The sequence below is a fragment of the Miniopterus schreibersii genome, assembly GCF_964146895.1.
Source record: "Miniopterus schreibersii genome assembly, chromosome: 4".
Classification (NCBI taxonomy): Eukaryota; Metazoa; Chordata; class Mammalia; order Chiroptera; family Miniopteridae; genus Miniopterus; species Miniopterus schreibersii.
In genome coordinates, this window is record NC_138105.1 from 86763968 (window position 1) to 86790236 (window position 26269).

Sequence of the window (26269 nt, forward strand, 5' to 3'; positions counted from 1 at the left end):
ATGGTGAGAATCCTCCCGAAATCCAAGTCCTCGGATGCCCGCCAAGAGCCGATCTTACAAGTGGGCCTTTCTAACAATAGCAGTCAGGGCATTAAACTGGTGTGAAGGGGCCCAAGATGCTTCCTTAGCATATGCTGATAATTAGTTAGCTCCACAGAGCAGGGAAGGCAAACATGTAGCACGTATGAGACCACTGTGGTTGCAGAAGAAACATCCAGGCACTGCCTCCAACGGGGTCCAGAGGCAGCCTTTGGACCCAGGGCCGACCTGTCAAGACCGACACAGGTTGAAATCTACCTGCATCCTTGTGAGAGGGTGAAACGTAAAGCTAGCGGGGATCTGATGTCCGTCTACATTTTTGCGTCTAAACATTGCTTCTTAATCTCTGCGTTTATGTTTCATTTAAGTGAGAACAACCCCTGTATAAAGCACTATCACATCAAGGAAACAAATGACAATCCCAAGCGATACTATGTGGCTGAGAAGTATGTGTTCGATTCCATCCCACTCCTCATCAATTATCACCAGCACAACGGAGGAGGTGAGTCCTGAAGGACGGGGCGGGGGGCCGGGGGACCCTCACACAGGAACTTGGAGAAAATCGACAAATGCCTTGCCTGGCTTCTTCATGTCAAACAAGCTGACCTTAAATAATAATTAAATATACAGTTCTGCTGTTGGGATCATGGGATTTCGCCACCTGCCCATCCGTGTTTCTGACTCTTCTCAGAGAGGGTGAACTATCAGTGACAGGGCTTTGGGATTTGTTTTCCAGAATAAAAGCAGCTTTTGTACTGGGTTATATTTCTTCCTGGTGATTTCAGTTGGACGGGTGGTACAGCAAAACTCTAACCACAGCCTTTTGCTTTTGAATCACCCCAGGCCTGGTCACGCGACTTCGCTATCCGGTTTCTTCCTGGAGGCAGAAAGCGCCGGTCACCGCTGGGCTGAGATACGGTGAGTGGTGCATTCAGGAATGTGGTACACTTGCACTAAAACTCATGTCCCTAAAGGTCCGGGACAAATCTGAATGGACTTCCCATGAACCTAACTCTACCCCAGACTTAAAATGACCATTAGAAGAGGTCCACTGTATCTCTGGAGACGGTGTGCACAAATAAACATTTATGTCTGTGAGCAAGAGAGTTATGTACATGAGAACATTTATCTTGGCCAAGTCAATGTCCATTGGTTTTAGTTAAGTGTTCATCGATGAAGTATTTATTGAGCACTTACTTTGTACAGAGCACTCTTCTAAATGCTATTAGAAAAATATTAGGAAACAATGCCTTAGAATTGCCTGTCAACCCTGGAAAACCTTCTCTGTCTCCTCCAGGGAAATGGGTGATCCATCCCTCGGAGCTCACTTTGGTGCAGGAGATTGGCAGTGGGCAGTTCGGACTGGTGCATCTTGGCTACTGGCTCAACAAGGACAAGGTGGCCATTAAAACCATTCAGGAAGGAGCGATGTCAGAAGAGGACTTCATAGAGGAGGCTGAAGTCATGATGTAAGTGGTCCACACGAGATTATGCAAAGAAGCCTTGGGGAGGAGGCTCTTACATACCACTCTGGTGCCATGTTCTGCCAGCTCTCTGCTCAAATCCAGCGATGGCTTCTTGTGGCACAGAGAATAAAACCCCACTCTCACCATGGTCCACAAGGCCTGGCATGGCCTGGCCCTGCCTGCTCGTGATCTCATCTCCTACCCATCTCTCCTCTGGTTCACAACATGCCAGCCACACTGGCCTCCACTCCTCCTCACACACACCAGCTGACTCCCTGCCCTCCTTCAGGTCTAGGCTCAAAGGACACATTTGTGTTCTTTATTGGGGGGATGCATTTTGGGGAGATTGAGTTTGGACCATCTCACCCCTTGCCTTTTTCCTGCAGGAAACTCTCTCACCCCAAACTGGTCCAGCTGTACGGGGTGTGCCTGGAGCAGGACCCCATCTGCCTCGTGTTTGAGTTCATGGAGCACGGCTGCCTGTCGGATTACCTGCGCAACCAGCGGGGACTCTTTGCTGCAGAGACCCTGCTGGGCATGTGCCTGGACGTGTGTGAGGGCATGGCCTACCTGGAAGAGGCCTGTGTCATCCACAGAGACCTGGTAAGACGGCGCAGGGCATCCACCTTCAGGTCCAGGATGAAGGGCCACTAAAATGGAGAGCCATCAAGACTGGGAATGCATTGGTCAAAGTCACACACCCTGTCCCTTCCCCTCCCAACTTATTTCTTCTTCTGCCAACTTTGGGATGTCCTAGTGGGAAAGTGTTTCATGAGGACTTACATTGTGGCTCTAATCGCAGCCCCACCTCTAACTTTATTTTTTAAATATATCTTTATTGATTTCAGAGAGAGGAAAGGAGAGGGAGAGAGAGGGACAGAAACATCAATGATGAGAGAGTCATTGATCGACCCCGCAACCCGGGCATGTGTCCTGACGGGGAATCGAACCCCGATCGCCTGGATCCTAGGTCGACGCTCAACTGCTGAGCCATGCCCGGCAGGGCCCACCTCTAACTTTAACCCTCTGAGATTCTGTTTACTTTCTTCCAAAATGAAACTAACAGCTCCTTCTTCCTGTCTGTGGCCTCCGTGGCCTCTTGGTAAAACAAGGAAACAGGACAAGCAGTTTTTCTCAAAGTGTTATCCCAGGACCCACACTGGGGCGGGCCTAGAACTACCCTCAGAATCTCTGGGGGTTGGGGCTCAGGAATAGTTATTTTAACATGTCCCACCATGGCACCGTGGGCACATCAAAATTGGACACTCACTGGAGTCTTTGATGGCTGAGGGCTCTTCCGATACAATGTTCTGGGATACTCACTGGGGACCAGGTACTCTCCCTATTGAGAAACGGTTTTAAGAGTATTAGCAACCTCAAAACATTCTTATTTTAGTCAAGGAAGGCAGTCGTTTCCTAGCAGCCCTAACGTTAACATTTTTTATCGCATTCGGTTGCATTAGAGCGTATCATTGGTTCACAACACCGTGGGCTTCTCTTCTAATTAGGATCTCAGAAATGAAGATAAAAGACTAGACTTACTTCTCCTGATAAGGGAAATCACACATCCCTCTTTCTAGCTAACTTGTCAGGGGCTTGAGAAGGTTAATTAACATTTGTAAAGCTCCTCTTGCCGTCTTACAACAGCACATAGACAAGCAAAGGACCCTGATTATAGGAGACTCTTAATTCCTGATTTTCCACCAACAGTTTCTCTTTCCCTTTTGTTCCCTGTCTCCCCTCCAGGCTGCCCGAAATTGTTTAGTGGGAGAAAACCAAGTCATCAAAGTGTCCGACTTCGGGATGACAAGGTAACAGGGACACACGGTGCCGGCACAGGCTCGGGAATGGGACTCCGGCCCCCAGAACACTTGGACATGCTCTCTCCACTCTCTTCCCAGGTTCGTCCTTGATGATCAGTACACCAGCTCCACGGGCACCAAGTTCCCTGTGAAGTGGGCGTCCCCGGAAGTCTTTTCCTTCAGTCGCTACAGCAGCAAGTCAGACGTGTGGTCATTCGGTGAGTGTCACCCTGGCCCCAGACCCACATGATCTGGGTCTACTTGCCCTTGAACCGCTGGTGGTGAGGGAGTCCCACTGGTAGCCTCTGTGTGATAATAGCTCTAACAAGTATGAAGGGGCCCTCGTTACTTAGTTATTCTTAGAGATCTTTGAAATTGGGGGAGGGTAAAAATGAGAGTGTGAATTTAGGATTCTGGTGACTGCTGTGAGATCCAACGCTGGAAGAGTCAGGAGATTGGTATATGAGTTCCTTGAGGGCCAGGACCATATTTTATCCAATATTTTATTCCCCCACTTAATCTTCAATAACTATTTAGTCATTCATTCTACAACATTCATAGAGCACCTGCTGTATGCCAGGGCCTAATCTAGGTGCTCACAATACAGTGATGGACAGAATAGGAAACACTCCTCTTGGAGCTGAATTTTAGGAGGAGACAGATAACAGTTATGTAAACAAGTTAACCAACATGCCTATAAGGTAAAGTCAGGTAGTAATAAGTGCTATGAATAAAACTAAGTAATGGGATAGAGCCAGGGTGGGGAACCTTTTTTCTGCCAAGGGCCATTTGGATATTTATAACATCATTCACTGGCCATAAAAAGTTATCAACTTAAAAATTAACTATGAATAAAGCTCCTAGATTTATTGAATTTCGAGTCCCGCCTGTGGTTGACGTGGCAGGGCCAGATCAAATGATTTTGTGGGCCGTAAAGGGTCCACGGGCTGGATATTCCCCACCCCTGGGATAACTTGGATGGAGCTAAATCACAGCTGTCCCATTAAGACAGAACTTTTGACCTCCAGTTTTCCACAGTCCTCACTAATCCCTATTACACACTTCACCCACTTCACTCATTTACATCATGTGTAGACATCTGAGTTGGTGCCCCCTGCAAGTTTTAGTAATAGCATTTGAGTTAAATATAACAACGGGCTGAGCTTGACAGCTCCTTCACCACTAAGAAGGCTGAGAAATCTCCGTTCTTTAGAAATAGTGCAGGCCTAATTAGCCTCAGGTGGCTTGATACTATACTTCTTGGACGTAGGAACTTGACTCTTAATGTCACAGAGTCTGGATTTCTAGATTTGTTTGCTATTTGTGAGCTTTATCATTAGCTGTGCTGCACTCACCATGTCTTGTAGGTGTGCTGATGTGGGAAGTCTTCAGCGAAGGCAAAATCCCATATGAAAACCGAAGCAACTCGGAGGTGGTGGAAGACATCAGTACTGGATTTCGGTTATACAAGCCCCGGCTGGCCTCCTCGCATATCTACCAGATCATGAATCATTGCTGGAAAGAGGTCAGTAAAGGAAGTGGTTTCCCCCTGGATTATAACCTACAGCTTCAGCGTCTGCCCACTTCCCCAGAGAAAGGAGCCCTTTTAGGGGGTGAGTCAGCAGGGATGAAAGAAATAGCTGAGCAGGGAAAGTGACTTAGAGCGTCTATTAACGAGAGAGATCTGGCAGTGATCTTAAATGTTATTTGATTTGCTACATAACGTCACAAGCCATCAACATACTGTCAAAGAGAAAGGCTATGTCAGTATTTCAGTTTTCTGAGAAAAACAAAAACATTCGCGTAATGTCATAAACCCATTGCACGTACATAAAGTTAGCTCTATCAATTGGGGATTAGAAGTTCACTTGTGCTGTGAAAATATTAAAATGACTTAGAGTTCATTTTATTCATTCAACAATTCAGAAAGGGGACCCAATTACCCTGTACCCTCCCAGATGTCTCAGCTTACCCCGCACTTGGGTTGCAGGCTATGCCTAGAACCATATCAGCATGAGTCTCGGGTGTCCTTTGGTGAGTTAGGAAATTGCAGATTTCAACCAAAGTTGAAAGTTGCTGAAACAGGCAGTTAATACAAATTCAGATCACTGAAGGGTAACAGGGTAGAACTGAAAAACTACAGAATACTTGGGTTTTGCCTCAGCTTTGCCCTGTCTTAGTCATTAATCTTAGACAATTCTCTAAGCCTCCACTTTCTGAGAGAATTAGATAATGCTTGATTTGTAAGTCCATAGATCTTTTATAATCAGAAACAAAGATACAAACAAACAAGGGCACAAAACAAATCTAGTCCACTTCCCAAGGGTTAGGTACTATAATAATTATGATAAATGACATTTATTTAGCGCTTTTTTCTTTCTTAACTTAATAAACGTTATGGTTTAGGAGTTTTAGATTTATAGAAAACTTGAGCAAATAACACAGAGTTCCCACTAAGTAACATTTTGCATTAGCGTAGCATAGTTATTATAATTCTGTCGGCCACTATTAGCTGAAGTCCATAGTTTACGTTAAGGTTCACTCTTTGTGTTGTGCAGTTCTATGAGTTTTGACAAATGTATTGTATTTTCCTACCATGATAGTATCATAGAGAATAGTTTCACTGCCCTAAAATCTACTGTGTTCCACCTTTATTTATCCCTTCCCTTCTTCTCCCCAAACTCCTGGCATCTATGGATCTATTTATTATCCAAGTTTTGCCTCTTCTAGAATGTCATATAGTTGGAATCATATAGCATGAAGCCTTTTCAAATTGAATTATTTCACTTAGCAATATACGTTTAAGATCCCTCCATGTCTTTTTGTGGCTTGACAACTCTTTCTTTTTATCACTGAATAGTATTCCATTGTATGGATATACCACAGTTTGTTTACCCATTCATCTGCTGAAGGACAACTTGATTGATTCCAGTTTTTGGCAATCATGAATAGAGCTGTTATAAACATTTGTGTGTAGGTTTTTGTATGGACATAAGTTTCAGCTCAATTGGGTAAATATCTAGAAGTGTGGTTTCCGGATCATATGATAACACTATGTGTAGCTTTGTGAGAAACTGCCAGATGGTCTTCCAAAGTGGCCGTACCATTCTGCGTTCTCACCAGCAGGGAGAGCTCCTGTTGCTCCACACCCTGACCAGCATTTGGTATTGTCAGTGTTAGTGTTTTGAATTTTAGCCATTGTAGTAGATGTGTAATGGTACCTCTGAAACAAGTGGTATCTTGTTTTAATTTGCAATTCCCTAATGACATATGATACTGAGCATCTTTTCATATACTTATTTGCCATTTGTGTAGCTTCTTTAATGGGGTGTCTCTTTAGATCTTTCGTCCATTTTTTAATCAGGCTATTTGTTTTCTTGCTTTTAAGTTTTAAGAGGTCTTTGTGTATTTCGGATATAAGTCTTTTATCAGATATGTGTTTTGAAAATATTTTGTCCCAGCCTATGGCTTGTCTTTTCATTCTCTTAACAGTGTCTTTTACAGAGTGGAAGTTTTAAAATATTTTTTTAAAATTGATTTCAGAGAGAGGAAAGGAGAGGGAGAGATAGAAACATCAATGATGAGAGTCATTGATCAGCTGCCTCCTGCACGCCCCCTACTGGGGATCGAGCCCCCAACCCGGGCATGTGCCCTGACCTGGAATCCAACCATGACTTCCTGGTTCATAGGTTAACACTCAGCCACTGAGCCACGCCAGCCAGGAAGAGTGGAAGTTTTAAAATTATAACAAAGTTCAACATCAATTTTTTTCCTTTATGAATCATGCTTTTGATGTTGCATCTGAAAACTCATTGCCAAACCCAAGGTCACCCAGATTTTCTCCTATGTTATCTTCTAAAATTTTTATAGGTTTTGCATTTTACATTTAGGTCTATGATCCTTTGGAGTTAATTTTTGCGAAGGATATATGGTCTATGTCTAAAATCAGTGTATTGCATATGGATATGCAATTTGTCCAGCATCATTTTAAAAGCATATTTTAAAATCAGCAGAGCCCGGCCAGGTATGGCTCAGCGGCTGAGCATCGACCTAGGATCCAGGCGATCGGGGTTCGATTCCCAGTCAGGGCACATGCCCGGGTTGCGGGCTTCATCCCCAGTCGGGGGCGTGCAGGAGGCAGCCGATCAATGACTCTCTCATCATTGATGCTTCTATCTCTCTCTCTTCCTCTCCTTTCCTCTCTCTGAAATCAATAAAAATATATTTTTAAAAATAAAAAATAAAATAAAATCAGCAGAAAGTATTGCTGTTGAATTCTAGTTTGCTTTTGTAATTAGCTATGACACACAAGTACTAGGAACTCACAGAGTTCTTGTCTTCCCTCTCTAGAAACCAGAAGACCGGCCATCTTTCTCCAGACTCTTCAGTCAGCTGGGTGAAATTGCAGAATTGGGACTTTAGCAGAGACTCAGCTTCAGATCCTGAGCCGGGGAAGAAGTCCTCCCTCCATAAAGCATTAAAAGCTGCCGCTAGCCCAGGACTCCCCAGAGGCAGCTGGCCTGTGGCACAGTCCCTGAGCTGCCAGGAGGCAGCACCCTGACAGAGGCTGGCACCAAGCCACAGGCAGAGGCTCAGCCAATGACCTGGGAGCAGGGCCAGGCAGGAGCCATGTCTCTACCCTCCCTCCAGCCTTTTATCTTGGGCGGTGCACAAACCTCAATCTGACAGCTTTCGGGTAACATTTCTTGCACTTCTTAGAGAAAGAGAGAGAGGGGATAGGACCCTGGGTTGTTCTTTTATTATTATTTTAAACATGGATCTAAGGTTAATGGTCAGGGACCTTTTATTTGCACTGACAACACAAAACCCCAGGGTTTGGGGCAAGAGGAATGAGCAGAAGGACTCCTGACAAAGGAGAGCTGTGAGTTAATTAAGGTCAGGAAGAGTAAGCTGCTCCGTGCGATGCTGTGGGCCACCGCTTCCTGCCGTAGAGCAGGGAGGAGCAGCTGCTCACCCCGGAGGCCAGGCCGGGTATTCTGAGAAGCGGCCTTGTGAGGTTTTACTCAGAGTACTCTGCCACCTTTCTCCTTGGAGGGAGCACTCTGATGGACTTGGGTGAACAATTTCGGTCCCACTGTTGCAACTTTGGGTATCTGGTGCCTGGGCAGAAAGAGGGCATCTGATGGTAGGGAACCCACTGCTACAGAGAAAGACCTTAGATGGCTACCAGGCTGATGCTCACCTTTAGTGCCAAGCCAGGCAGGTGACTCTGCCTCCCCTCGGGCACGCACTGCAGGCATCCTAGGAGGAAATGGTTGCTTCTGAACGCAGACTCTGTCATCGAGGCCCCGCCACCCTCACCTCCAGGAGTCAGCCCCCTCGCTGCACTCTTCCATCAACAACAGAGGGCAGCATTGTGTTGGGCAGTGCGGCCCTGCAGAGAAATAGAAGTTTGTTTAAGCCTTAGAGATTTGCACCTTTAAGGTTGAGACTTTAAGTCTCCCAAAGCTCTGGGAGAGGAACAAGGGGCCTGTTCTTGCTCAAACCATCTGGATGGAAACTGAGTCAGGCACTAAGTGGGGTGCTCCTAAGATGCATAGCGATGGCTGTTGATTGAGCACCTGAATATGCAAAGTGAATAGGTGCTGAGCTACAAGCCTTCTCTGCTGTTCTCCCTGAGTCACATCAACCTTGTGAGATAGTATTATTATTCCCATTCTATAGATAGTAAAACTGAGGCTTTAAAAAGCCAGGACACCTGCTGGAAGCGACAGAGCTAGGAAGTATAACGCCCAGGATCCTAGCCCACATCTGCCTGACTCCAATGCACAGTTTCTTCATTCCTACTCAACACTGTCTTTTACCCAGGAAGAAAGGGACTGCAGAGGAGATGAAAAGAGCTGAGAGGAAAGGCAGGGAAAGTCAATAAAGACCTCAGCAAAGCACCACCGGAAAGGAAGGTTGGCCCCGCATAGACCACTGTGATTGGCACTGTAGCCCTCCAACTTGGAACAGGACCTTCTCTTTCCTCATCTGTAGCCTCCCCTGCCAGAGTTAATGAGTCTGGACTTACTCAGGTAATTAACGCTTTGATTCACACAACCCTCCAGAGTCATGTCACATGAAGTCATTTATAGGTGAGCTTCAAAGCGGCTTGGAGAGATTCTTCTGCAGAAGTATAAGGGCTCTTTAATCATTCCAGCACTGAGCTGGCTGCAGTCTTCTTGGACACTCTGTGGGGAAGGGTATTCTCCAATGTAAGAGAGAGTTCACTTTCCTACAGTGTTCAGATAAAACTCTTGGAGTGATTGTTGGATGGTGTTGCAATCAGCTCTTTCTAAACCATGTGATATTTTGACGAGCTGGAGACTCAGATGCATAACTTTTAACTATAATTATTATGGAATTAGGAGCCCTAAGAGCAAACTCCATCATTCAGAAGATGATCTTACTCAATGTATCCAAAATCATCCCTGTGTACTTTTTTGTACATTCGCGTTTGGAATCCTTAGTTGGAGATGATTTCCGGGACATCCAGCCTAGAAGAAAAACAGGGGAAATGACTGATATCTGTAGTCTGCTTTAGAAAACTCCCCCTTGCATGGTATTATCTTGTTCAAGCTCAGAGTCATTGGGGCCTTAACTGAACACATGTAAATAGTTCACCTCCCACTGTTCTATCCTGCAAAATGGGCTTCCAGCCTCTTGTTTTTTCCTAACATTTTGAAAATGGTGCCACATATTCCCTGAAAATCCCTTATACGAGGTTTTGGTTCTGGATGCATTTTACAGTTTTGCCTTTTGTACCTTTGGAGACTATGTATTTATATATGCATAGGTGGGATATTTATTAGTGTACAGTCCTTGCTAGTGTTTGCAACAAGAATATTACAAATATCTCTCACCCTTCATAAAGCGCATAAAGTTAAAGGTTGGGTCCAGCAAATAAAGCTGTCGTTTTAATAACTCCAGTGTGTATGGCCTGGGTTTCATATTTGTCCCAATGTCAAACAACCACAGATTTTCCTTAAATAAAAATGGTTACATGGTTTCATGCTTCACAGACAAGTAAAAACTATATGCCAGTCAATATCCGTTCAACAGGCAAACACCCAATGCTTCCTATGTACCTATGACTTGCCGCGCGGAGCAGAAACAAAGATGAAAAAGGCAGAGTCTTTGCCTTTAAGAAACGGCAGGTATGGTTGGGAAGGCAGAGTATAAACCAGTAAAATCGTATGTCATACAGCAATTAGAGCAACAGCGGAAATATGGTCAAAGAAGAGAAGGGAAAACTGATGGAATCTAACACTTCATCAGGGGGAAGGTGATGTCACCTGCTGTTTGAAGTGCGGCCTCTGGACCAGCAAACAGCAGCTCGACCAGCTGGTGAGAAATGCAAATTCTCCGGCTTCACCGAGGCCCACTGAATGAGAACTTACATTTTAACAAGGCCCACAGGTGGTCCTATGCACGTGAATATTTGGGAAGCACTGTCATAGAGGATACAATGTCTGACTCAGTTTTGAGGGTGAATTATGGTGTGTGCTTTTTTAAGGCAAGCAAGCGGGCAGAAATAAGATAAATCCTTTCCAGGGAAAGGGATAGAGGAAGCAGAATGTACTGGGAAGCTATTATCAGTGTACCATTGTGGAGCATAAGGGGTGTGCATGTGTGTGTGTATATGTTTATGTGTGTGCGTGTGTGGTCTAAGCAAGGGTGAGGAAGGTAGAAGGGGTAGGCAAATTGAAAGTGAGGCTATAAATCTAGTTAAGGACCATCTTACAAAAGAAAAGGAAAAAAAAAAAAACCCTGCAACTCTATCTATAGATAGAAAAGATATCATTGAGCAAGGAGAGAAGGCCAATTTTTTTTTTTAATGATTTTACTGATTTTTTTAGCGAGATGGGAAGAGAGAGGGAGAGAGAGAGAAACAACGATGTGAGAGAAAAACATCAATCAGCTGCCTCCCCCACACACCCTCACCTGGGGAATGTGCCCAGACTGGGAATCAAACTGGCAACCTTTCAGTGCATGGGATGACACTCAACCAAATGAGCCACACCAGCCAGGACATGAAGGCCAAGTTTGTGTTTAAAAATACATTCTGGCAGCAGCATGTTGAGTGGATTTGAGAGAAGCACCCTGGTGGAAGATTTCTGCCTTGCTCCTAGTACCAGATTATTGTTCATACTCATTCAGTGTTGTCTGCTGTGTGGGTGACATGTGGAAATTGTAATTCAGTCTTCAGTCACAGTTGGACAGACATAAACAGATGTTCCCCACTCTCTTAAAATCTCAGGGATATGAAAGCCGGGTTATTATATCCCTGTACCTTTCAGTTCACCAGATGCCCATGTCCACCCACTGCAGAAGCCAGTTCGGGCACCAGAGGGCCATTGGGCACAGTTGAGAAAGCCTATGGCTTCCACGCCACACTTCACGGGACTCACCTCTGGGCCTGACTCCCACTGGCAGATGATCCAGATAGGAAACTTCTAAAGGGGGTTAGATGAACAGATCTGCTTCTTCAGAGCAGTTACACGCAGACCCTGCTCTCTCTGGAATCTTCCAACACTTTGAGGTCCACCACTCTGAGAAAGAAGCAGCACACACTCCATTCAGCAAGACGGGCAGTGTGTGTGTGTGTTTTCAATGACTTTGACATTCTCCCCAAATCATGGTGTGTAGTTGACTTGAGAAAAATACAGAACCATACACATTCTGTTAGAAGGAGTTGTAGAGATCTTTCATTTATTTCATGGATAGTCACCATCCCCCTGCTATTGCCGGGCACCGTGTTGGGTGCCTATGATGAGTAAGACTCCTTGTCAGTTAGGGACCAAGCACGTCACATTCACAGTCAGGTAATTCAAGCAGGGCTTGCTTACAAAAGGACAATTTAAACAGTGTGGGTCAGGTTTAGGGGAACCACAGGAGTGGTACAGAGGAAAACAACAGCCACGGAGCAGTTACCACCACCCCTGTGCCTGAAGAGACAGGAGGGGAGGTCATCTGAATGTGGAAGCAGAGGGTCATTTGAATGTGGAAGCAGAGGGTCACTTGGAGAAGGTTGCCTTTAGAGAAGAGGACCTTTAGTGAGGGACAGAGGAAGCCCAAGGCAGCATCCCAAGGAGGAAGCCAGAAGAACAAATATGCTGACTCCGCTCTCCTTCCTTCCCCCCTCAACTGCTGAGGCTTCTTGTTAACCAAACCCACTGGAAGCCAGAGGGCAAGGAAACCCTAGTAGGGTAGTCCAGAGAGGCTGGTCTCCTGGGGGCACAGCAGGGTGAGGAGAGCTCAGTGGTCCAGCAGAGCAAGAGATGCCAACCTGCCAGTTCCCAGGCTCCATGCTCCCAACCACTCTGTGGGGTTGACTATAGGGCCACCTGTGCCAGCCTGAGCGCACAGCAGCACCGACTCCATTTTACCTCAGCTATGTGTTTGCATTCCAAACCCATCTGGAATATGCTCAGATCCTCCTTACCAGTCCTTCTCCAAAGTTATTGTAAACATTTGTTTAAATAAACATGAAATGTTCTGTGCTATCAAGTTACGTGTAAAAGAGCCGACCTTCAAGGGAGGCCAGTTCTCTAGAAATTGTGGGAAATGAGAAAAGGGGGGGCGGGGGGAGATAGCAAATGGCCTAGATGAAGCTGAAAAGTTTCAACAGCAAAACATCCCTCAATATTGCATCTATAAAGAAACAGGCCCTTAGATGCAGAGACCAGACTGATGGTTGCCAGAGGGGAGGGAAGTTGGGGGAGCTGGGTGAGAAAGGTGAAGGGATTAAGAAGTTCAAATTGGTAGTTATAAAATAGTCATGGGCATGTAAAGTAGAGCACAGGGACTACAGTCAATAACTTGCACGGGGATCACTTTGTAAAGTATCTGATTGTCTAACCACTATGCTGCACACCTTGAAACTAATACAAAATAATATTGAATGTCAACTGTAATTGAAAAATAAAATTTAAAAAATAAACTTAATGTGTGAGAACAAGACCTTAAAAATATTTCTTCTATAAAATAATAGGGTGACTTCTAAGGAGTTTGTGAGGATGACATGAGCCCATCCATATACAGTATTTAGCACAGGGGCTGGCCCCAAATAAACATCCAATCAATGTTAGATTTAAATATATCCTTTAACAATTTTTTTCAGATTCAATGAAGAAAATGGGCAATCCAGTTTCCTAGGGAAAGACCAGGGCCTGGGTCCGGCTGGCCTTGAGCAACCCTTCCCCTCTCTACCCCTGTTCTCTCATTTGTAAAATGAGGCAGTTTTGAGCAAGTGGTCAGGTTTGATGTAATGGACAATATAAATTGTGTAACTGACCATTAAGTTTCTCTTTTCCTGCTACTACACGAACGTTAACTACATGAACCAGATGTGGGAGCCTTCTGTAGCAATATAGAGATTTTTTAAAATTATTTTCTTTCCATCGCAAACCCCTTTTTTTCTTTCTAAAATTTATTACTTACCAAAAACACTTTTAAAATAACGCATCTTTATAATTTGCATTAAATATGTTTTTGGAATAAGGTGACATATTAATGAATACACGGATTCCATCAGGGAGAGCAAAATGAGGCTGTAGGTAATTTTGGTTAAAAGCATGAGTTTTGGGCCCCGCTGGGCGTGGCTCAGCAGTTGAGCGTCAACCTGGGATCCAGGAGATCAAGGTTTGATTACCGGTCAGGCACATGCCCTGGTTGCGGGCTTGATCAATGACTCTCTCATCACTGATGTTTCTATCTCTCTCTCCTTCTCCTTTCCTTTCTCTGAAATCAATAAAGATATATTTAAAAATAAATAAATAAAAAATAAAAGCATGAGTTTTGGTTTCACTACCTGGGCAGGTTATTTAACCTGCCTTAGTTTCTTCAGTTATAAACTGGGGCTCATAACTATATTTTCCTCATTGGATAACTGTGAATATTACATGAAGTCACGTACTTGGTAAATGTTAGCCATTATTATTATTAATATCAGTATTTTTTATTTCTCCTTCCAGAACCAATTCTTATGCTCATTACAGATACTCCACTATTGGTTTCTATGAAGCAGGGTCTGCCAAAAGATTTTATACGGAGGCCTAGATGTCCTAAGTGACTTGAGGCTTTTGTAAAAACAAGGCAATATTGCCACACAGGGCAACACCATGCCTGGGACACAGCTTTGCAAGTGGCAAAGCAATTCTTACCTGGCGGCTGCGATCCTCTCATGGTGGACGGTGCTGGACGTGAAGGGAATCTGAGGGCAGCAGACAGACAGCTACGAATTTCACGGGCAATATGTACACTAAGATTTCACTTTTGATTACTCATTCAACCCACTTTTACTGAACTCCTGTTAGGCGAAAGTCTCTGAGGATGCAACAGGGAGCAAGAGGGACACACGCCTTCTCTTAGGCTTTACATCCCACTGGTGGGATGCAGGCAGGTAGGTCAACAATCGCAACACAGCGTAACAAGTGGTGTGACAGAGGCAGCCCTGGTGGCTATAGACAGCTAACCTTAACCTAGCCCAGACACAGAGGGGTCTTGGAGGAAGTGACATCTAAGGGGACACTAGAAGGAAGAATAGAAGTTGGGCAGCACTGTGGGGGAAAGTGGAGAAGGGGGAGGGGAAGGAGAAGAGATCATTCCAAGCAAAAGAGCCCAGCTTGCGCAAAGGCCGCAAGAGGGAACACAGCAAGTTTGGGGAACTAAGAGATTCCTTTCTGCTGAAGCAGAGCAAGCTTGTCCGCAGAGAGGTACACGCCAGGCCACGAAGACTCTTGCAGGCCTTGGGCTCCATCCTGAGAGTGTGGGGAGCGCATGAAATGCTTTAAGCGTGGCCAAGGCGTGTCTTTTAACTCAATTTTCCACATTCAGGGAGACTTTGGAGTGTATCCAACCCACTTCACTCTATCGAAGGGGAAACAGGTAGGTGGAGTGAGTTGCCTAAGGACACTCAGTTGCAAAAGTAGGGCCAAAAGGCAAGCCTCTGAATTTCCAACACAGTGGTTACAACAAGACCATACTGCTTCCCTTATAAGCAAAAAGAATTCAGGGATCAGAAATTTATTTTTGCCTAAGATCTAACTAAATATATATGTAATAGCCTCCTTTGTTTTTAAGCGACTTGTTCCTAAAAGGTGAAAAGACAGGGAAGAAACCACAAGGAGAAATATGTCTTCCAGAAATGGACACCATCCACAACAGTGTTCCCTTTAGAATGAAAATCCGTTCTCTCATTGTTACATATTTGACACTCAAAATCCCAAGGATCACAGTGGAAAATGAAAAAAAAAAATGTTTTTAAAGAAGGAAACCTCAGTCCAGCTGGCGTGGCTCACTGGTTGAGGGTCAACCCATGAACCAGGAGCTCATGGTTCAATTCCCAGTCAGGGCACATGCCTGGGTTGCAGCCTCCATCCCCAGTAGGGGGCGTGCAGGAGGCAGCCAGTCAATGACTGTCTCATCACTGATGTTTCTATCTCTCTCTCCCTCTCCCTTCCTCTCTCTGAAACCAATAAAAACTTTTTTTAAAAAAAAAAGAAAGAAAGAAACCTCAGTTCCGTTTTTAAAGCCATCTTTCACGAACACCCCCACAGCTTTCCCACATGGCATCAGGGACAGAAATATATGTGTGTGTGTATATATATATATACCATCCTTTCTAAAAATAGCAATTTAAATTAGAGTGATGTAACATCAAACCACAGAGGATCATGATTTCTGAGTGCTTGGGAAAGGGTGTGAGATCAGCGAGGACACAGACTGCCCAGCCCTTGGCTGAGACTTGAGTAATATGGCCCCTCTATAAATAGCCCCTGATAGGAAGAGTCCCATGATTAAGTATAAATTTGTGGGCCCTCAGCAAACATTTCCAAATGTTCCCCTATAACAGGATTTTATCCCTTAAATCTGTACACAGTATGCCTTACACTGTCTCAAATGCTTTCAAATGATTGGCCCTGTGAGGTAGGTATGGCTCCTTGCAGCTAGGTGCCATCTCAGGAACAGAGCGGTGCAGCGACTTACTTCAAGGTCAGGAGTTGGTGAGGTCTGCCTTCAGCCTGGTCTTTGGAGAGCCCTAAAGGACAGATGAAGCCTTGAAGAGAAAGGTGCCCGTCCTCTCAGTTCCTTCCTGGCCTTTGCCAGGAATTACTTCGTGTCACCATATCTTTTCCTTTCTGTCCATTAGGCAGGCCTTCCTGAATGAGGTTGAGGCAGGTCCTGCTTAAGCGATGGCAGCTTCGGGGATTGGCTTTAAGGAAATGAAAGGAGGTTACTCGTTTTCAGTCTTCACCCGAGGATATTTTTTCCATTGCTTTTCAGAGAGAGTGGAAGGGAGAGAGAGGGAGAGAGAAACATCGATGTGAGAGACCATCATTGGCTGCCTCCCAAAGGCACACCGGACTGGGCGGGGAAGGAGCCTGCAACCGAGGGACCTGCTTTTGACTGGATTGGAACCCAGGGCCCTTCAGTCCAGGGGCGACGCTCTGACCACTGAGCCAAACCTGCCAGGGCCAGAAGTTATTCTTGACCCGAGAGCAGCATTAGGGACCAGACTCCAAAGGCGCCCCTGCCCCCCCCCAGGTGTTTTTCCTATGGCCTCACCCTGTTCCTTTCCTTCTCAGAGCACCTCCCAGCTCTAACTGGACATGTGCGAGGTCAGTTTTCGGATGTCCCGGCTCTCCTGGGAGATGCTGAGCTCCCAAAGGGCAGGGACCCCGTGTTTTGTACACCAGTGCACACCCAGCTCCCGGCACGGTGCTCGGAGCAAACTAGGTGCTCAGCAAACACCAGGCGGATAAACGAGCCTTGGAGACAACGTGAGATCCACGGGCCCGAACGCAGCCCGAGGCTTCTGCTCTCGCACCGCCGCGCAGGTGCGGCTCCAGCGCGGGGCCCGGGGACAGGTCGCGCCTCGCCTCCCGGGTCCCCGAGCAGGGTGGCCGGCGGCCCCGGGGCGCGGGCGCGAGCGCGAGGGGCGCGCCTGGGGTGCGCCGGCCGCCGACAGGGGCGCCCCGGGAGCCCCTCGCCGCAGCCATTTCCTGCTCTTTGTGTGACGGCCGCGCCGGCGAGGGGGCCGGGCACCCGGGGCGGAGGCGGAGCGCGGCGGGAGCAGGGGCGGGGCGGCCGGGGGCGGGGCCAAGGCCGCGGCCGGCGGAGCGGAGCCGGCAGAGCATCCTGCGCCCCGGCGCGGGGCCCCGCCGTATCCTCGGGCCGCTTCCCCGGACCTGCCCGCAGACCCAGGTAAGCGGCGTTCGCAGGCCCCGGGGCCGGCGCGGGGACCGGGATGCTGCGGGAGGCGGCGATGGGGCCGTGAGGATGCGCGAGGGGTGGGGGCCCCTTCTTCCAGCCTGCGGGGGGCGCTCGGCGCGGCGCCCCGGCTCGCGCGGCCTGAGGGCCCCCGGAAGCCCTGGAGGCCGGGCCCCGGGCTCCGCGAGGCCCCCTTCCCCTCCGGCCCACCCTGGGCCCTGCGGCGCGGACACGCTGCGGGGAGGCGCGGACCCGCGGAGGGGCTCGCGCGCCGCGGCGGCGGCGGCGGCGGCGGCGGCAGCAGCAGCAGCAGCAGCAGGTGCGCGGCCTGGGCCGGGGCTGCGGGCCGGGGAGGAAGCGGGGCTGGTCCCGCACACCCGGACACCTGCCGCGGCCGCGAGCCCGGCGGCGGCGACACCGCGCGCCCAGGTACCGCAGAGCTCCAGCCCCCGCCGCCGCGCCCCCGCCGCCTCCCCCGGGCTGGCGGACCCGCCCGGGCCCGCCCGGCGGCCGCCTCGGGCACCCCGCGCCCTGCGGTGAACCTGAGATGGGTGGGGCGTGGGGGCGCCGCGGCCCAGTTTGGGGGGTGGCTTTAATGGGAGCCGAGGCTGGTCTGACCCGCCTGGAAGCCTCCAGGCCTGCACCGGCGCGCGCTCTCCTGCCGGCCGGGGGCGGGGGGGCCGGGGGGGGGTGAGTGGGCTGACTCCTGGGGACAAGGTGGGTTTTCCGGAGCTCGGAAGAATCAGGAGGATGCCTACCTGTCTGTTGTGGTTTCAGCTTCTCAGGACAGCCCTCCCCCTGGGTGGGTACCCGGCACCTCTGTGAAAAGCTAGAGAAAGGGATGCTGTTTGGGGGTGGGGGCGGGAAGCTCGGTCTGATGAGAGTGTGGTTCTCCCTGTGGAGAGCCCGGCTGGGAAGGACGGGGGCTGCCCAGGTGCCCTCTCCAGCCCCGGGATTCTGACTCTTAATTGGAGTTTCCCCAGCACAACAGAATCGCCAAGGGCCGATGGCCATCAGCTCCCCTTCCAAACAGGCCGGGAAGGGGGCAAGGATATTTTCCTGCTGGCCCCTGGGTGCTTGCGCGCCCACGGAATGAGCAGAGATGGGGCAGTCCTGTGGGCATGCGGTCAGATCAGGAGAGTGCTGGTTCCCCTTTAGCACAGGGGTCTTACCTTTCTCTTGGGCACAGGCCCTAGTGAAAGATTCTGGCAACCCTGAGGATCACAGATGTGGGAGGGCAAGAGTCTAGGTCCACATCCCTGGGCAGGGCTTTCTCCAGCGTCAGCCTCCTCTGGGCGCCTCCGTGGGGCCGCCCACCTCCACTTCCACAGGGTGCCCTTCTCATTTTCAAGAAAGGAGCCCAGGACCATGTTTATTCTCAGGAGCTAAATACAAAACAATTTCCCATTCCAAGCCCAGCAGGTGCTTCAATGTCATTTGACCAGAAAGGAAACAGAGGAGGAGAGGCACTTTAATGGGAAGCAAAGCTTCAGTCAAATACTTGATATCTCTAATGGTGGAATTTCAGGCAGCGGGGGCTGGAAGCCGGAGTGGGGAGCTGGGTAGTAATTTTGGGGGAACAGCTTCCTGAAATGACACTATATGGCAGCTGGCAGCTCTGCTGCAGGGGCAGCTTTAGCTCCGAGGGCAGAAATATCACAGGAGTGTGTATGGGTAACTGGTCAGGGATTACTGGCACCAGAAAGTATTGGTTGAGCACCCAGTGTTCACTTGGGGGAGGTGAAACTTTCCTCTAGAGAGTTACTCATTGGCACTGGCTGCCATCTGCCAGGACGGCCACCAGGCCACCAGAAGAATGTGTTGTTACTTACAAAGCCAGTGTCTCTGGCTAGTTGTGCTTGCTGAGCCTCCAGCTGGAGGCAATAGCTCTCTGCTCACTAAGCCTCTTTATTATATTTTCTGGCCAGTTCTGACCGGTTCTATAGGCACCCAAGCCTGCCTTGTTCAATCCCCGCTGAAAATGGAAAAACTTGCCTTAGGCATGAGCCCAAGAGTGGGGTATAAAATCCAGAAGGATTGAAGAGTTTTCCTCCAATCAAGTCAGGCTAGCCCAGAGAAAGAAGTCGACGTACATTTAAAAACAGGGAAGGGGCCCCGGGAGAACACGACAGGTCCCCTCTGATAAATCGTGCCCTCTCAGGGTGTTCAGTGGGCCTCCGCGGCTCTCGCTGACCAGCGAGCTGAATTAGGCGGTGAACAAGCTAATTAACATTGGGTATAACGACCTGGGAAATGGTGCAAAGCTCCCGTCTCCACGTTTGAGGATCGGCCTACACTCTCAAAGGGCTTTCTCTGGGCCACTGTTGGCCCCAGGGTTCCACCAAGAGCTTGACAAAATGGCCTTTTGTAGCCTCCATGTGGCCACCATAACAATGAGTCTATTTCTTTCCTGGCAAGTATTAATTATTCACTTGTAGTTGACGAAGCCAGACATCAGTCACCTCATTGGAGCCTTTGTGAAAAGGCCTTTGGTCTTGTTCTAAGGAGCAAAGCCATGTCTAGGGGCCGGAGGATGGGCTGCCTTGGTGGTGGAGGCTGGACCAGGGGATGGAGCATGCTGCTGCTTGACTGGCAAGGAGGCAGGTCAGCAACGGCGGGGTAGGAGCTGGCACTTCATTGGATGCTCTTATTAAATGAGGGACGCGTGTAAGTGCTCAGTAACGTGTCTAGTACATAGTACTATTATATTTGTATGTTTATTGCTAAATGTATTAATTACATAATCATTAGGAATGTGACTCGTATGTGCAGTTACCCCATAGCTCCTACCAACCCCTCTACCTCCAGAGCCTTCCTGCATTTCGCTTTTCTTAGGGGAGTTGGTCTCTGTGACCAGGAAACCCAGCCTCAGGTTTACCTGCAAAAGGCAGCCAAAGGAAAGAGTGATAAGACGTGGTATCAGTAAGGACTTCAGGTAGGAAGTGCTCTTGAGTAACATACTGAAGGCAGAGAGAAGGGGGAAGGAATATGCTGAGCAGAAGCCCAGAGGTAGTTCTCACATTTCGACACAGGTCAGGAAGGACCTCTTCCTCTGTGTGTGTTCAGCATTTTGCAACCAACCAAGCATGTTGAAGGCATGTTTGGCTTCCGGGCAGACAGAGCAGTACTGTGAACTTAGGACACAGGATGGATCCCTGACTTGCCGGGTTCCTTTCAATCAGCCATGACCTCTCTGACTTTAAAAATTGGGCATCAGAGTCCAGCTGGGTGTGGTTCAGCAGTTGAGCATCGATGTAGGATCCAGGAGATCATGGTTCGATTCCCAGTCAGGGCTACATGCCCAGGTTGCCAGCTTGATCCCCAGTCGTGGGTGTGCAGGATGCAGCTTATCAATGACCACTCTCTCATTATTAATGTTTCTATCTCTCTCTCTCCCTTTCCCTTCCTCTCTGAAATCAATAAATATATATTTAAAAAATAAAATAAAAATTGGGCAATGGAAAGGAGCCTGCCCAGCCTGTTACCTACCTGTCGCTACAGGAGCCCAAGATGAGATCATGTCTGTAAGTCCCAGTGTCAGAAGAAAAGGCCATGGAAAGAGAGAGGAGAGGAGGTTCCAGAATGTGTGGTTCTCTTGGATAGCTGCCCTCCATTCCTAAAGAAACAATTTATTAATTCTATATTGTGTGTCCATTTGAGAAGACAAGTCTGTGGCCTCTCTGTACCATTGTGCCAAAGGGAAACTGAAAGGAATTTTGTGATTCATAGATTCTGTCAAGGCCCCTGGATGGCCTTGTGTGTACAAAGACACTTCAGATTTCAGTGAGTGGGTGTGGGACACCTCCCAGGATGCAAAGAATTTGGGTATTGGCTTCCTAGCCGTGCCTTTGTGCTGAGGGCTGTGTGTGATGTGCCTCAAAGGACAGCCATTCAGACCATACCTCTTGGACCCTGGCAACAGAGGAGAAAACAAACTGGGTGCAAAGTTATAAAAGAAATTGTTTTGACAAGACAGAGCTTGGGTTCAGACAGGATTTCTTGCAGGGATCTTCCTGGCTGAGTGGTATACATGGCCTTCTGGAGAGATGCCCAAGAAAGGCCCAGTGATGACTTCATCAGTAGGACGTTTGACTTTGTGTTGCATCATCATTATGTCATCCTAGAGCAGTGGTTCTCAGACTGCAATCTCTTCGTGGAACGGAGGGATGATTAGTATGTCCATGTTTTGTGGTCCTTGTCTTCTGAATAAGGCAGGAGATAAGGTCTTCTGCAGAAGCCAAAGGCGGTGGAGTAGTTAGGAAAGTTCAAGAGACTTCCGGACGTTTGGAGCAGCTGCGTCCGTGGGTGGAATAAGAAACCAGCTGGAGATGAATGAGAGGATTGTCTAACTCCACTGAAGGCCCAGCCGAGATCAAAGAGCATCTGCAGGGCTAACCCTCATAGAAGATACTCAGCAACTCAGTATTAAGTGAAGGGATACCTGAGAATGATTTTGATTTGTGCTTTTAAAATGTCATTCCTTGCCTGGCCGGGCGTGGCTCAGCGGTTGAGCATTGACCTAGGATCCAGGAGATCAAGGTTCGATTCCCGGTCAGGGCACATGCCCAGGTTTCCGGCTCGATCCCGTGCAGGAGGCAGCTGATCATGACTCTCTCGCATCATTGATATTTCTTTCTATCTCTCCTTCTCCCTTCCTCTCTCTCAAATCAATAAAGATTTTTTTTTTAAAAAAATGTGATTCCATAAGACCGATAACTGGTAAGACAAGAATTTAACTCTGAAGGTCAGCCATCAACCTCCTTGTATGCCCTTTTCACATGGGATACAACGAGGTTGTGCTCTTTATGGTTTGAGGTGAAAACTGTGTGACAGAAGAATTTCCTAGGGGTCTCTTTAGATTCTTATAGTAATAAAACTTACTTAGATGTGTACCTTGAAGACCATGATGTTTTAAATTTTGTTGTTGTTTTTTTAACTAGAAGACATGAATTTTGGCCATTGGCTCATGCATTCAACAAATCTTTCATGAAGTGTTCATCAAGTAATGCCTCGTGTGTGCCCAGCTCTGCGCTAGTTGCTATGGGTCAAACTCCCCAAAATGATGACTTTGGGTGATCCAATTAATTAGTAAACTATAAAGCAGTTTATAATGCAGGAGGAAATGAGACTCTAGACTGTGAGTGCCCTAGGAACCCAGAGAAATGCAGGTTGTGGTGGAGTTCAGCTGGTCACATCTTCATGGAGGCGACTTGTCTTGAATTGGGCCTTGACAATAGTCAAGGGTAGGGTTTGAGAAGGGCAGAAAACAGCCCAGTAGGGAGTGAAGAGAGTTTGAGCAAAGGCACAAAGCAAGAATGTCCATGGGCAGGTTCGTGGCACCCTAAACACCCTGGCCACATGGATAGCCTGTGTTGGGAAATGTGATCATTAAGAAATAGGCCCTTGAGATGGAGTTTCCCATCTATAGTCAAAAGTCATTTACTTTTGAGTTGGAAAGAGAGGCTCAATCCAATGATTCTTAACTGGTTGCTTTTGGTTTTGCTTTTTTTTTCTTAAGTACATACGATGGGCAATATTGACATCATACCCACAGCTACTGCCCTCCCCAACTCTCTCATTTTCTCCCACTTAAGGAGAGATGAGCATGCAAACAATAATATCGTGGGAGGACACTGAGCCTCCCTCACACACAACAAAAAGCACCTTGTTTGCAAACCTCACTACTTAAATCATTATTAGTACAAGTTGCCACAACAACCTTCACAACAGAGCTTTTGGCATCATGGCTGAGAACCACTACCAGGCCACCCTCCATATTTCAGTCAGGGAAGTCGCCCTTTTAGAGTGAGTGAAAATGTGGTTTCAGGACAAAAGGCAGTCTTCAGACTGAGCCACATTCGAGTTGTAATTTCACCTCGATGGAGCTGAGGTCCGTGGGCTCTGATCTGGTAGCCAAACCTGAAGTCTTGTTCTTTGTTTCCCCAGCAGGCACAGTGGCTTCCCTTTCTCAGTTTTAGCAGGTGCCTCTGAAAGGCAGCTCCTCTCCCCAGATAAAAGGGGCCCCTCTTGTGGTGGTTTGTCACAGGCCCCACCTGGAGCAAATCAGCAAGCTGCCTTCAGTGGCATGACCTCCTCCACTCCCAGGAGGCTGGTATCTGGGACAGCAAGTCCACCTCAACCCTGACAACACAGGAAGCAGCTGAGTAAGTCAGCAAACGCGAGCCTTTTAGCCGCCCCCCCAAGATCTCTTTCTTCGCTGTTAACAAAGAAGGAGGGTAGGTCTTCTCCAGAGGCTCTAGGTTGACAACCTTCTCTACTCTGACCTCAGGTCCCCTGTGTAGAGAGAAACTGCAGGTGACAGGGCCTCTGGTCCCAGAAGACCCAAAGCAAGGCCCTTGCGTAGCAAAGACTGCCTGGAGACAGTGCCGCCCCCCCAAGATCTCTTTCTTCGCTGTTAACAAAGAAGGAGGGTAGGTCTTCTCCAGAGGCTCTAGGTTGACAACCTTCTCTACTCTGACCTCAGGTCCCCTGTGTAGAGAGAAACTGCAGGTGACAGGGCCTCTGGTCCCAGAAGACCCAAAGCAAGGCCCTTGCGTAGCAAAGACTGCCTGGAGACAGTGCTGGGGACTGGCCAGATGTCTCAACTGCTAGAAAGGAGCCTTGGGTTGTTGTCTTTTAAAGTAAATTATTAAAAATTTTGATCAAAGCAATGCATGCATATGCTTTGAAAAAAAAATCAAAGAGTATTGAAAGATGCACAGTGAGAAACAACCACCCAGTGCCCACCTCTCCCGAGAGGCTGCCGCTTTTAACTCACTGTTTTTTTTCCAGTAGTTGCCTCCAGATCTCTAAATGATATGCTCACGCTGCTGTTTCTTGATTTACCTAGTCTGTGCATTGTCTCTTTACTTCCTGCTGTGATGGATGAAGATTTCCCTTTCTTACACCACCCCCACCCTCCGCTGCCCCCATCTCCCAATAGAGCTCTGTTTTAACCTAAATCCTCTTGAAAGTGTCCACTTTATTAAGACGTGTAAATGATGATCGCGAGAGAGCCAAGTAGTGCCCTTGATTATATTTCTTTTCTTACATGGCCTTTTGTTTTATTGCAGAATTAGAATTCATCACCTCCCCCCTCCCATATTCCCCTTTTTCTTTTACAGTCTGTCATATCTGTTCTTGTGTTGAGTCCCTGTGTCTTCCCAGGAAGTCAGGGTTAGCCCTGGTGCTGTCCCTAGAGGGCCAGGTGACCGCACGTGCACACAAGTCCTTCTCAACTCTCAGCCTCAGAAAGAGCTCAGGTAGGAGGAGGAGAGCTGCGGCCCATCTTCTTCTCATCAAGCCCGTCACCCACCTCAGAGGCGTTTGTTGTCTGAGAAGTCTCTCCTCCTGGGTGGGGCAGCCCCAGGACCTGACAGATGGCAGAGGGGAGGGGACTGGCTTGGGCCCTGCCCGTGGTGGTCCAGCTCACCCTGCAGCCTAGGGAGCTGCCCCTGGGGGTTAGTATGGGTGTGTCTGCTGCTCTCTTTTCCTCTCCTACTGTCCCCTTTTGATTTTTATTCAACACGGTCTCTACTTGAATGGGCGGCATCAAGCTCCCCAAGCTCCGCTCCAGCTGTCTTTGTGTCACTCCTGCTCGAGTACCCAAAATTTTCTAGAAGTAGTCATACAAATACTAACATATCTTTGGTAATGACTTTATTGAGAATATAGTTCACATTCGATCAAGAGGCCAAGGAGGTAACCATTCTTAGGTCTCTCGCAGCCGTGGAATCATTCTGGCAACGTATGAAGCATGTCGAGTTCTGCTGTAAACCGCGGTGCCGGCGATGCTTCTGCAGGCTGTTGGAACGTGGCGAGTTGTCACTCCCACGCTGCGTGGCTGAGACTCCTGCACCTGTACGCTCCTCTCCGCTGCGTATAGCTCTCTCGCCTCTCCACGCCGCTGTGAGGCTTGCTGCTCTTCGCATTCAGCCTGCTTCGAACCTGCGGCTGTGTTTTACAGATTGGCACCTGTGATACTCTACAGGTGACTCTGAGTGGCTCCTGTGGGGTTTAGAGCCACACTGGCTACTGAATAAGAGGAGTGTTTCTGTAAAATTCTTCCCTGCTGGCCTGCTCAGAATTAGCTTACATGGTCCAATCTGGTGCATTCCATGGAAGTCTTGTAAGATGCAGACATGTGACTATGTCCCTGCTTGGCCCCCCACACCCATGAAGAAGCTCTGACATGTCAAAGGGTCTCAACTCTAGGGGAACACTATGACCTAGGGAGCCATAACCTGTCACAGCAAACTTGAGTCCCCACACAAACTCCAGACACATCTTCTTACACCCATGATGGACAAGCTGGCTAGACTCCAGATTTCTTCCTCGGATTTTTTTCTTGCTCAGTCAAATGGTGCTTTAAAAATATTTTTTAAAGGGGACCATCTAAACCTTCTTTTAAAATTTTTTATATTTATTTACTTATATAATATTTTATTGTATATATAAATACAAATATTTTAAGTTTTATTTTTACTTCTTTATTTTAGCTGCTTTGTACCTGAAGAGATTTACAGAGAAAGGAAATATTCCTTGGCCTCTTGATTGTCATAAAACTCAAAGGGGACAATTACCTAATGTTTCTAGCTTGTCAGAGTCTTGTTCTTGAGGAAGGAAAAGGCAGCCAGACTGGAGGGGGGGGGGAAAGCAAAGTGGTTGGTACGTTTCATAAAGGTACAAAGGTAGGTGTGGTCTAGAAGAAAGGCAGAGAACTGAGAGTCAAGATATCCCCTTTCT

The 26269-nt window shown here is 47.9% G+C and overlaps 2 protein-coding genes and 1 long non-coding RNA gene across 6 annotated transcripts in view; 2 read left to right on the forward strand and 1 right to left on the reverse strand.

Annotated features, from left to right (window-relative positions):
- The window catches only part of ITK (IL2 inducible T cell kinase), a 46403-nt gene extending 36174 nt beyond the window's left edge, over window positions 1-10229 (forward strand). Inside the window, exons 10-17 of the mRNA XM_081136326.1 lie at window positions 408-541; window positions 883-957; window positions 1337-1508; window positions 1892-2108; window positions 3252-3316; window positions 3407-3525; window positions 4675-4832; window positions 7658-10229. Coding sequence (XP_080992452.1) covers window positions 408-541; window positions 883-957; window positions 1337-1508; window positions 1892-2108; window positions 3252-3316; window positions 3407-3525; window positions 4675-4832; window positions 7658-7729 — 1012 coding nt within the window. The 3' untranslated portion in view covers window positions 7730-10229. The remainder of the gene's footprint in view (window positions 1-407; window positions 542-882; window positions 958-1336; window positions 1509-1891; window positions 2109-3251; window positions 3317-3406; window positions 3526-4674; window positions 4833-7657) is intronic.
- On the reverse strand, window positions 4747-16538 carry LOC308556764. The gene is made up of 5 exons (XR_013998756.1): window positions 16301-16538; window positions 11722-11862; window positions 9342-9807; window positions 8511-8702; window positions 4747-4822 (listed from the first exon to the last, which is right to left on the reverse strand). It is a non-coding gene; the product is annotated as an uncharacterized lncRNA (long non-coding RNA).
- An 867-nt stretch (window positions 16539-17405) lies between these two features.
- The window catches only part of CYFIP2 (cytoplasmic FMR1 interacting protein 2), a 101084-nt gene continuing 92220 nt past the window's right edge, over window positions 17406-26269 (forward strand). For 2 of the 4 annotated variants that reach the window (XM_081136327.1, XM_081136329.1), the window contains exon 1: window positions 17406-17518. The gene's annotated coding sequence lies outside the window, so the exon portion shown is untranslated. Of the gene's footprint in view, window positions 17519-17820; window positions 17954-26269 lie in introns of those variants that run through there. The other 2 variants (XM_081136328.1, XM_081136330.1) reach the window with 1 other exon arrangement.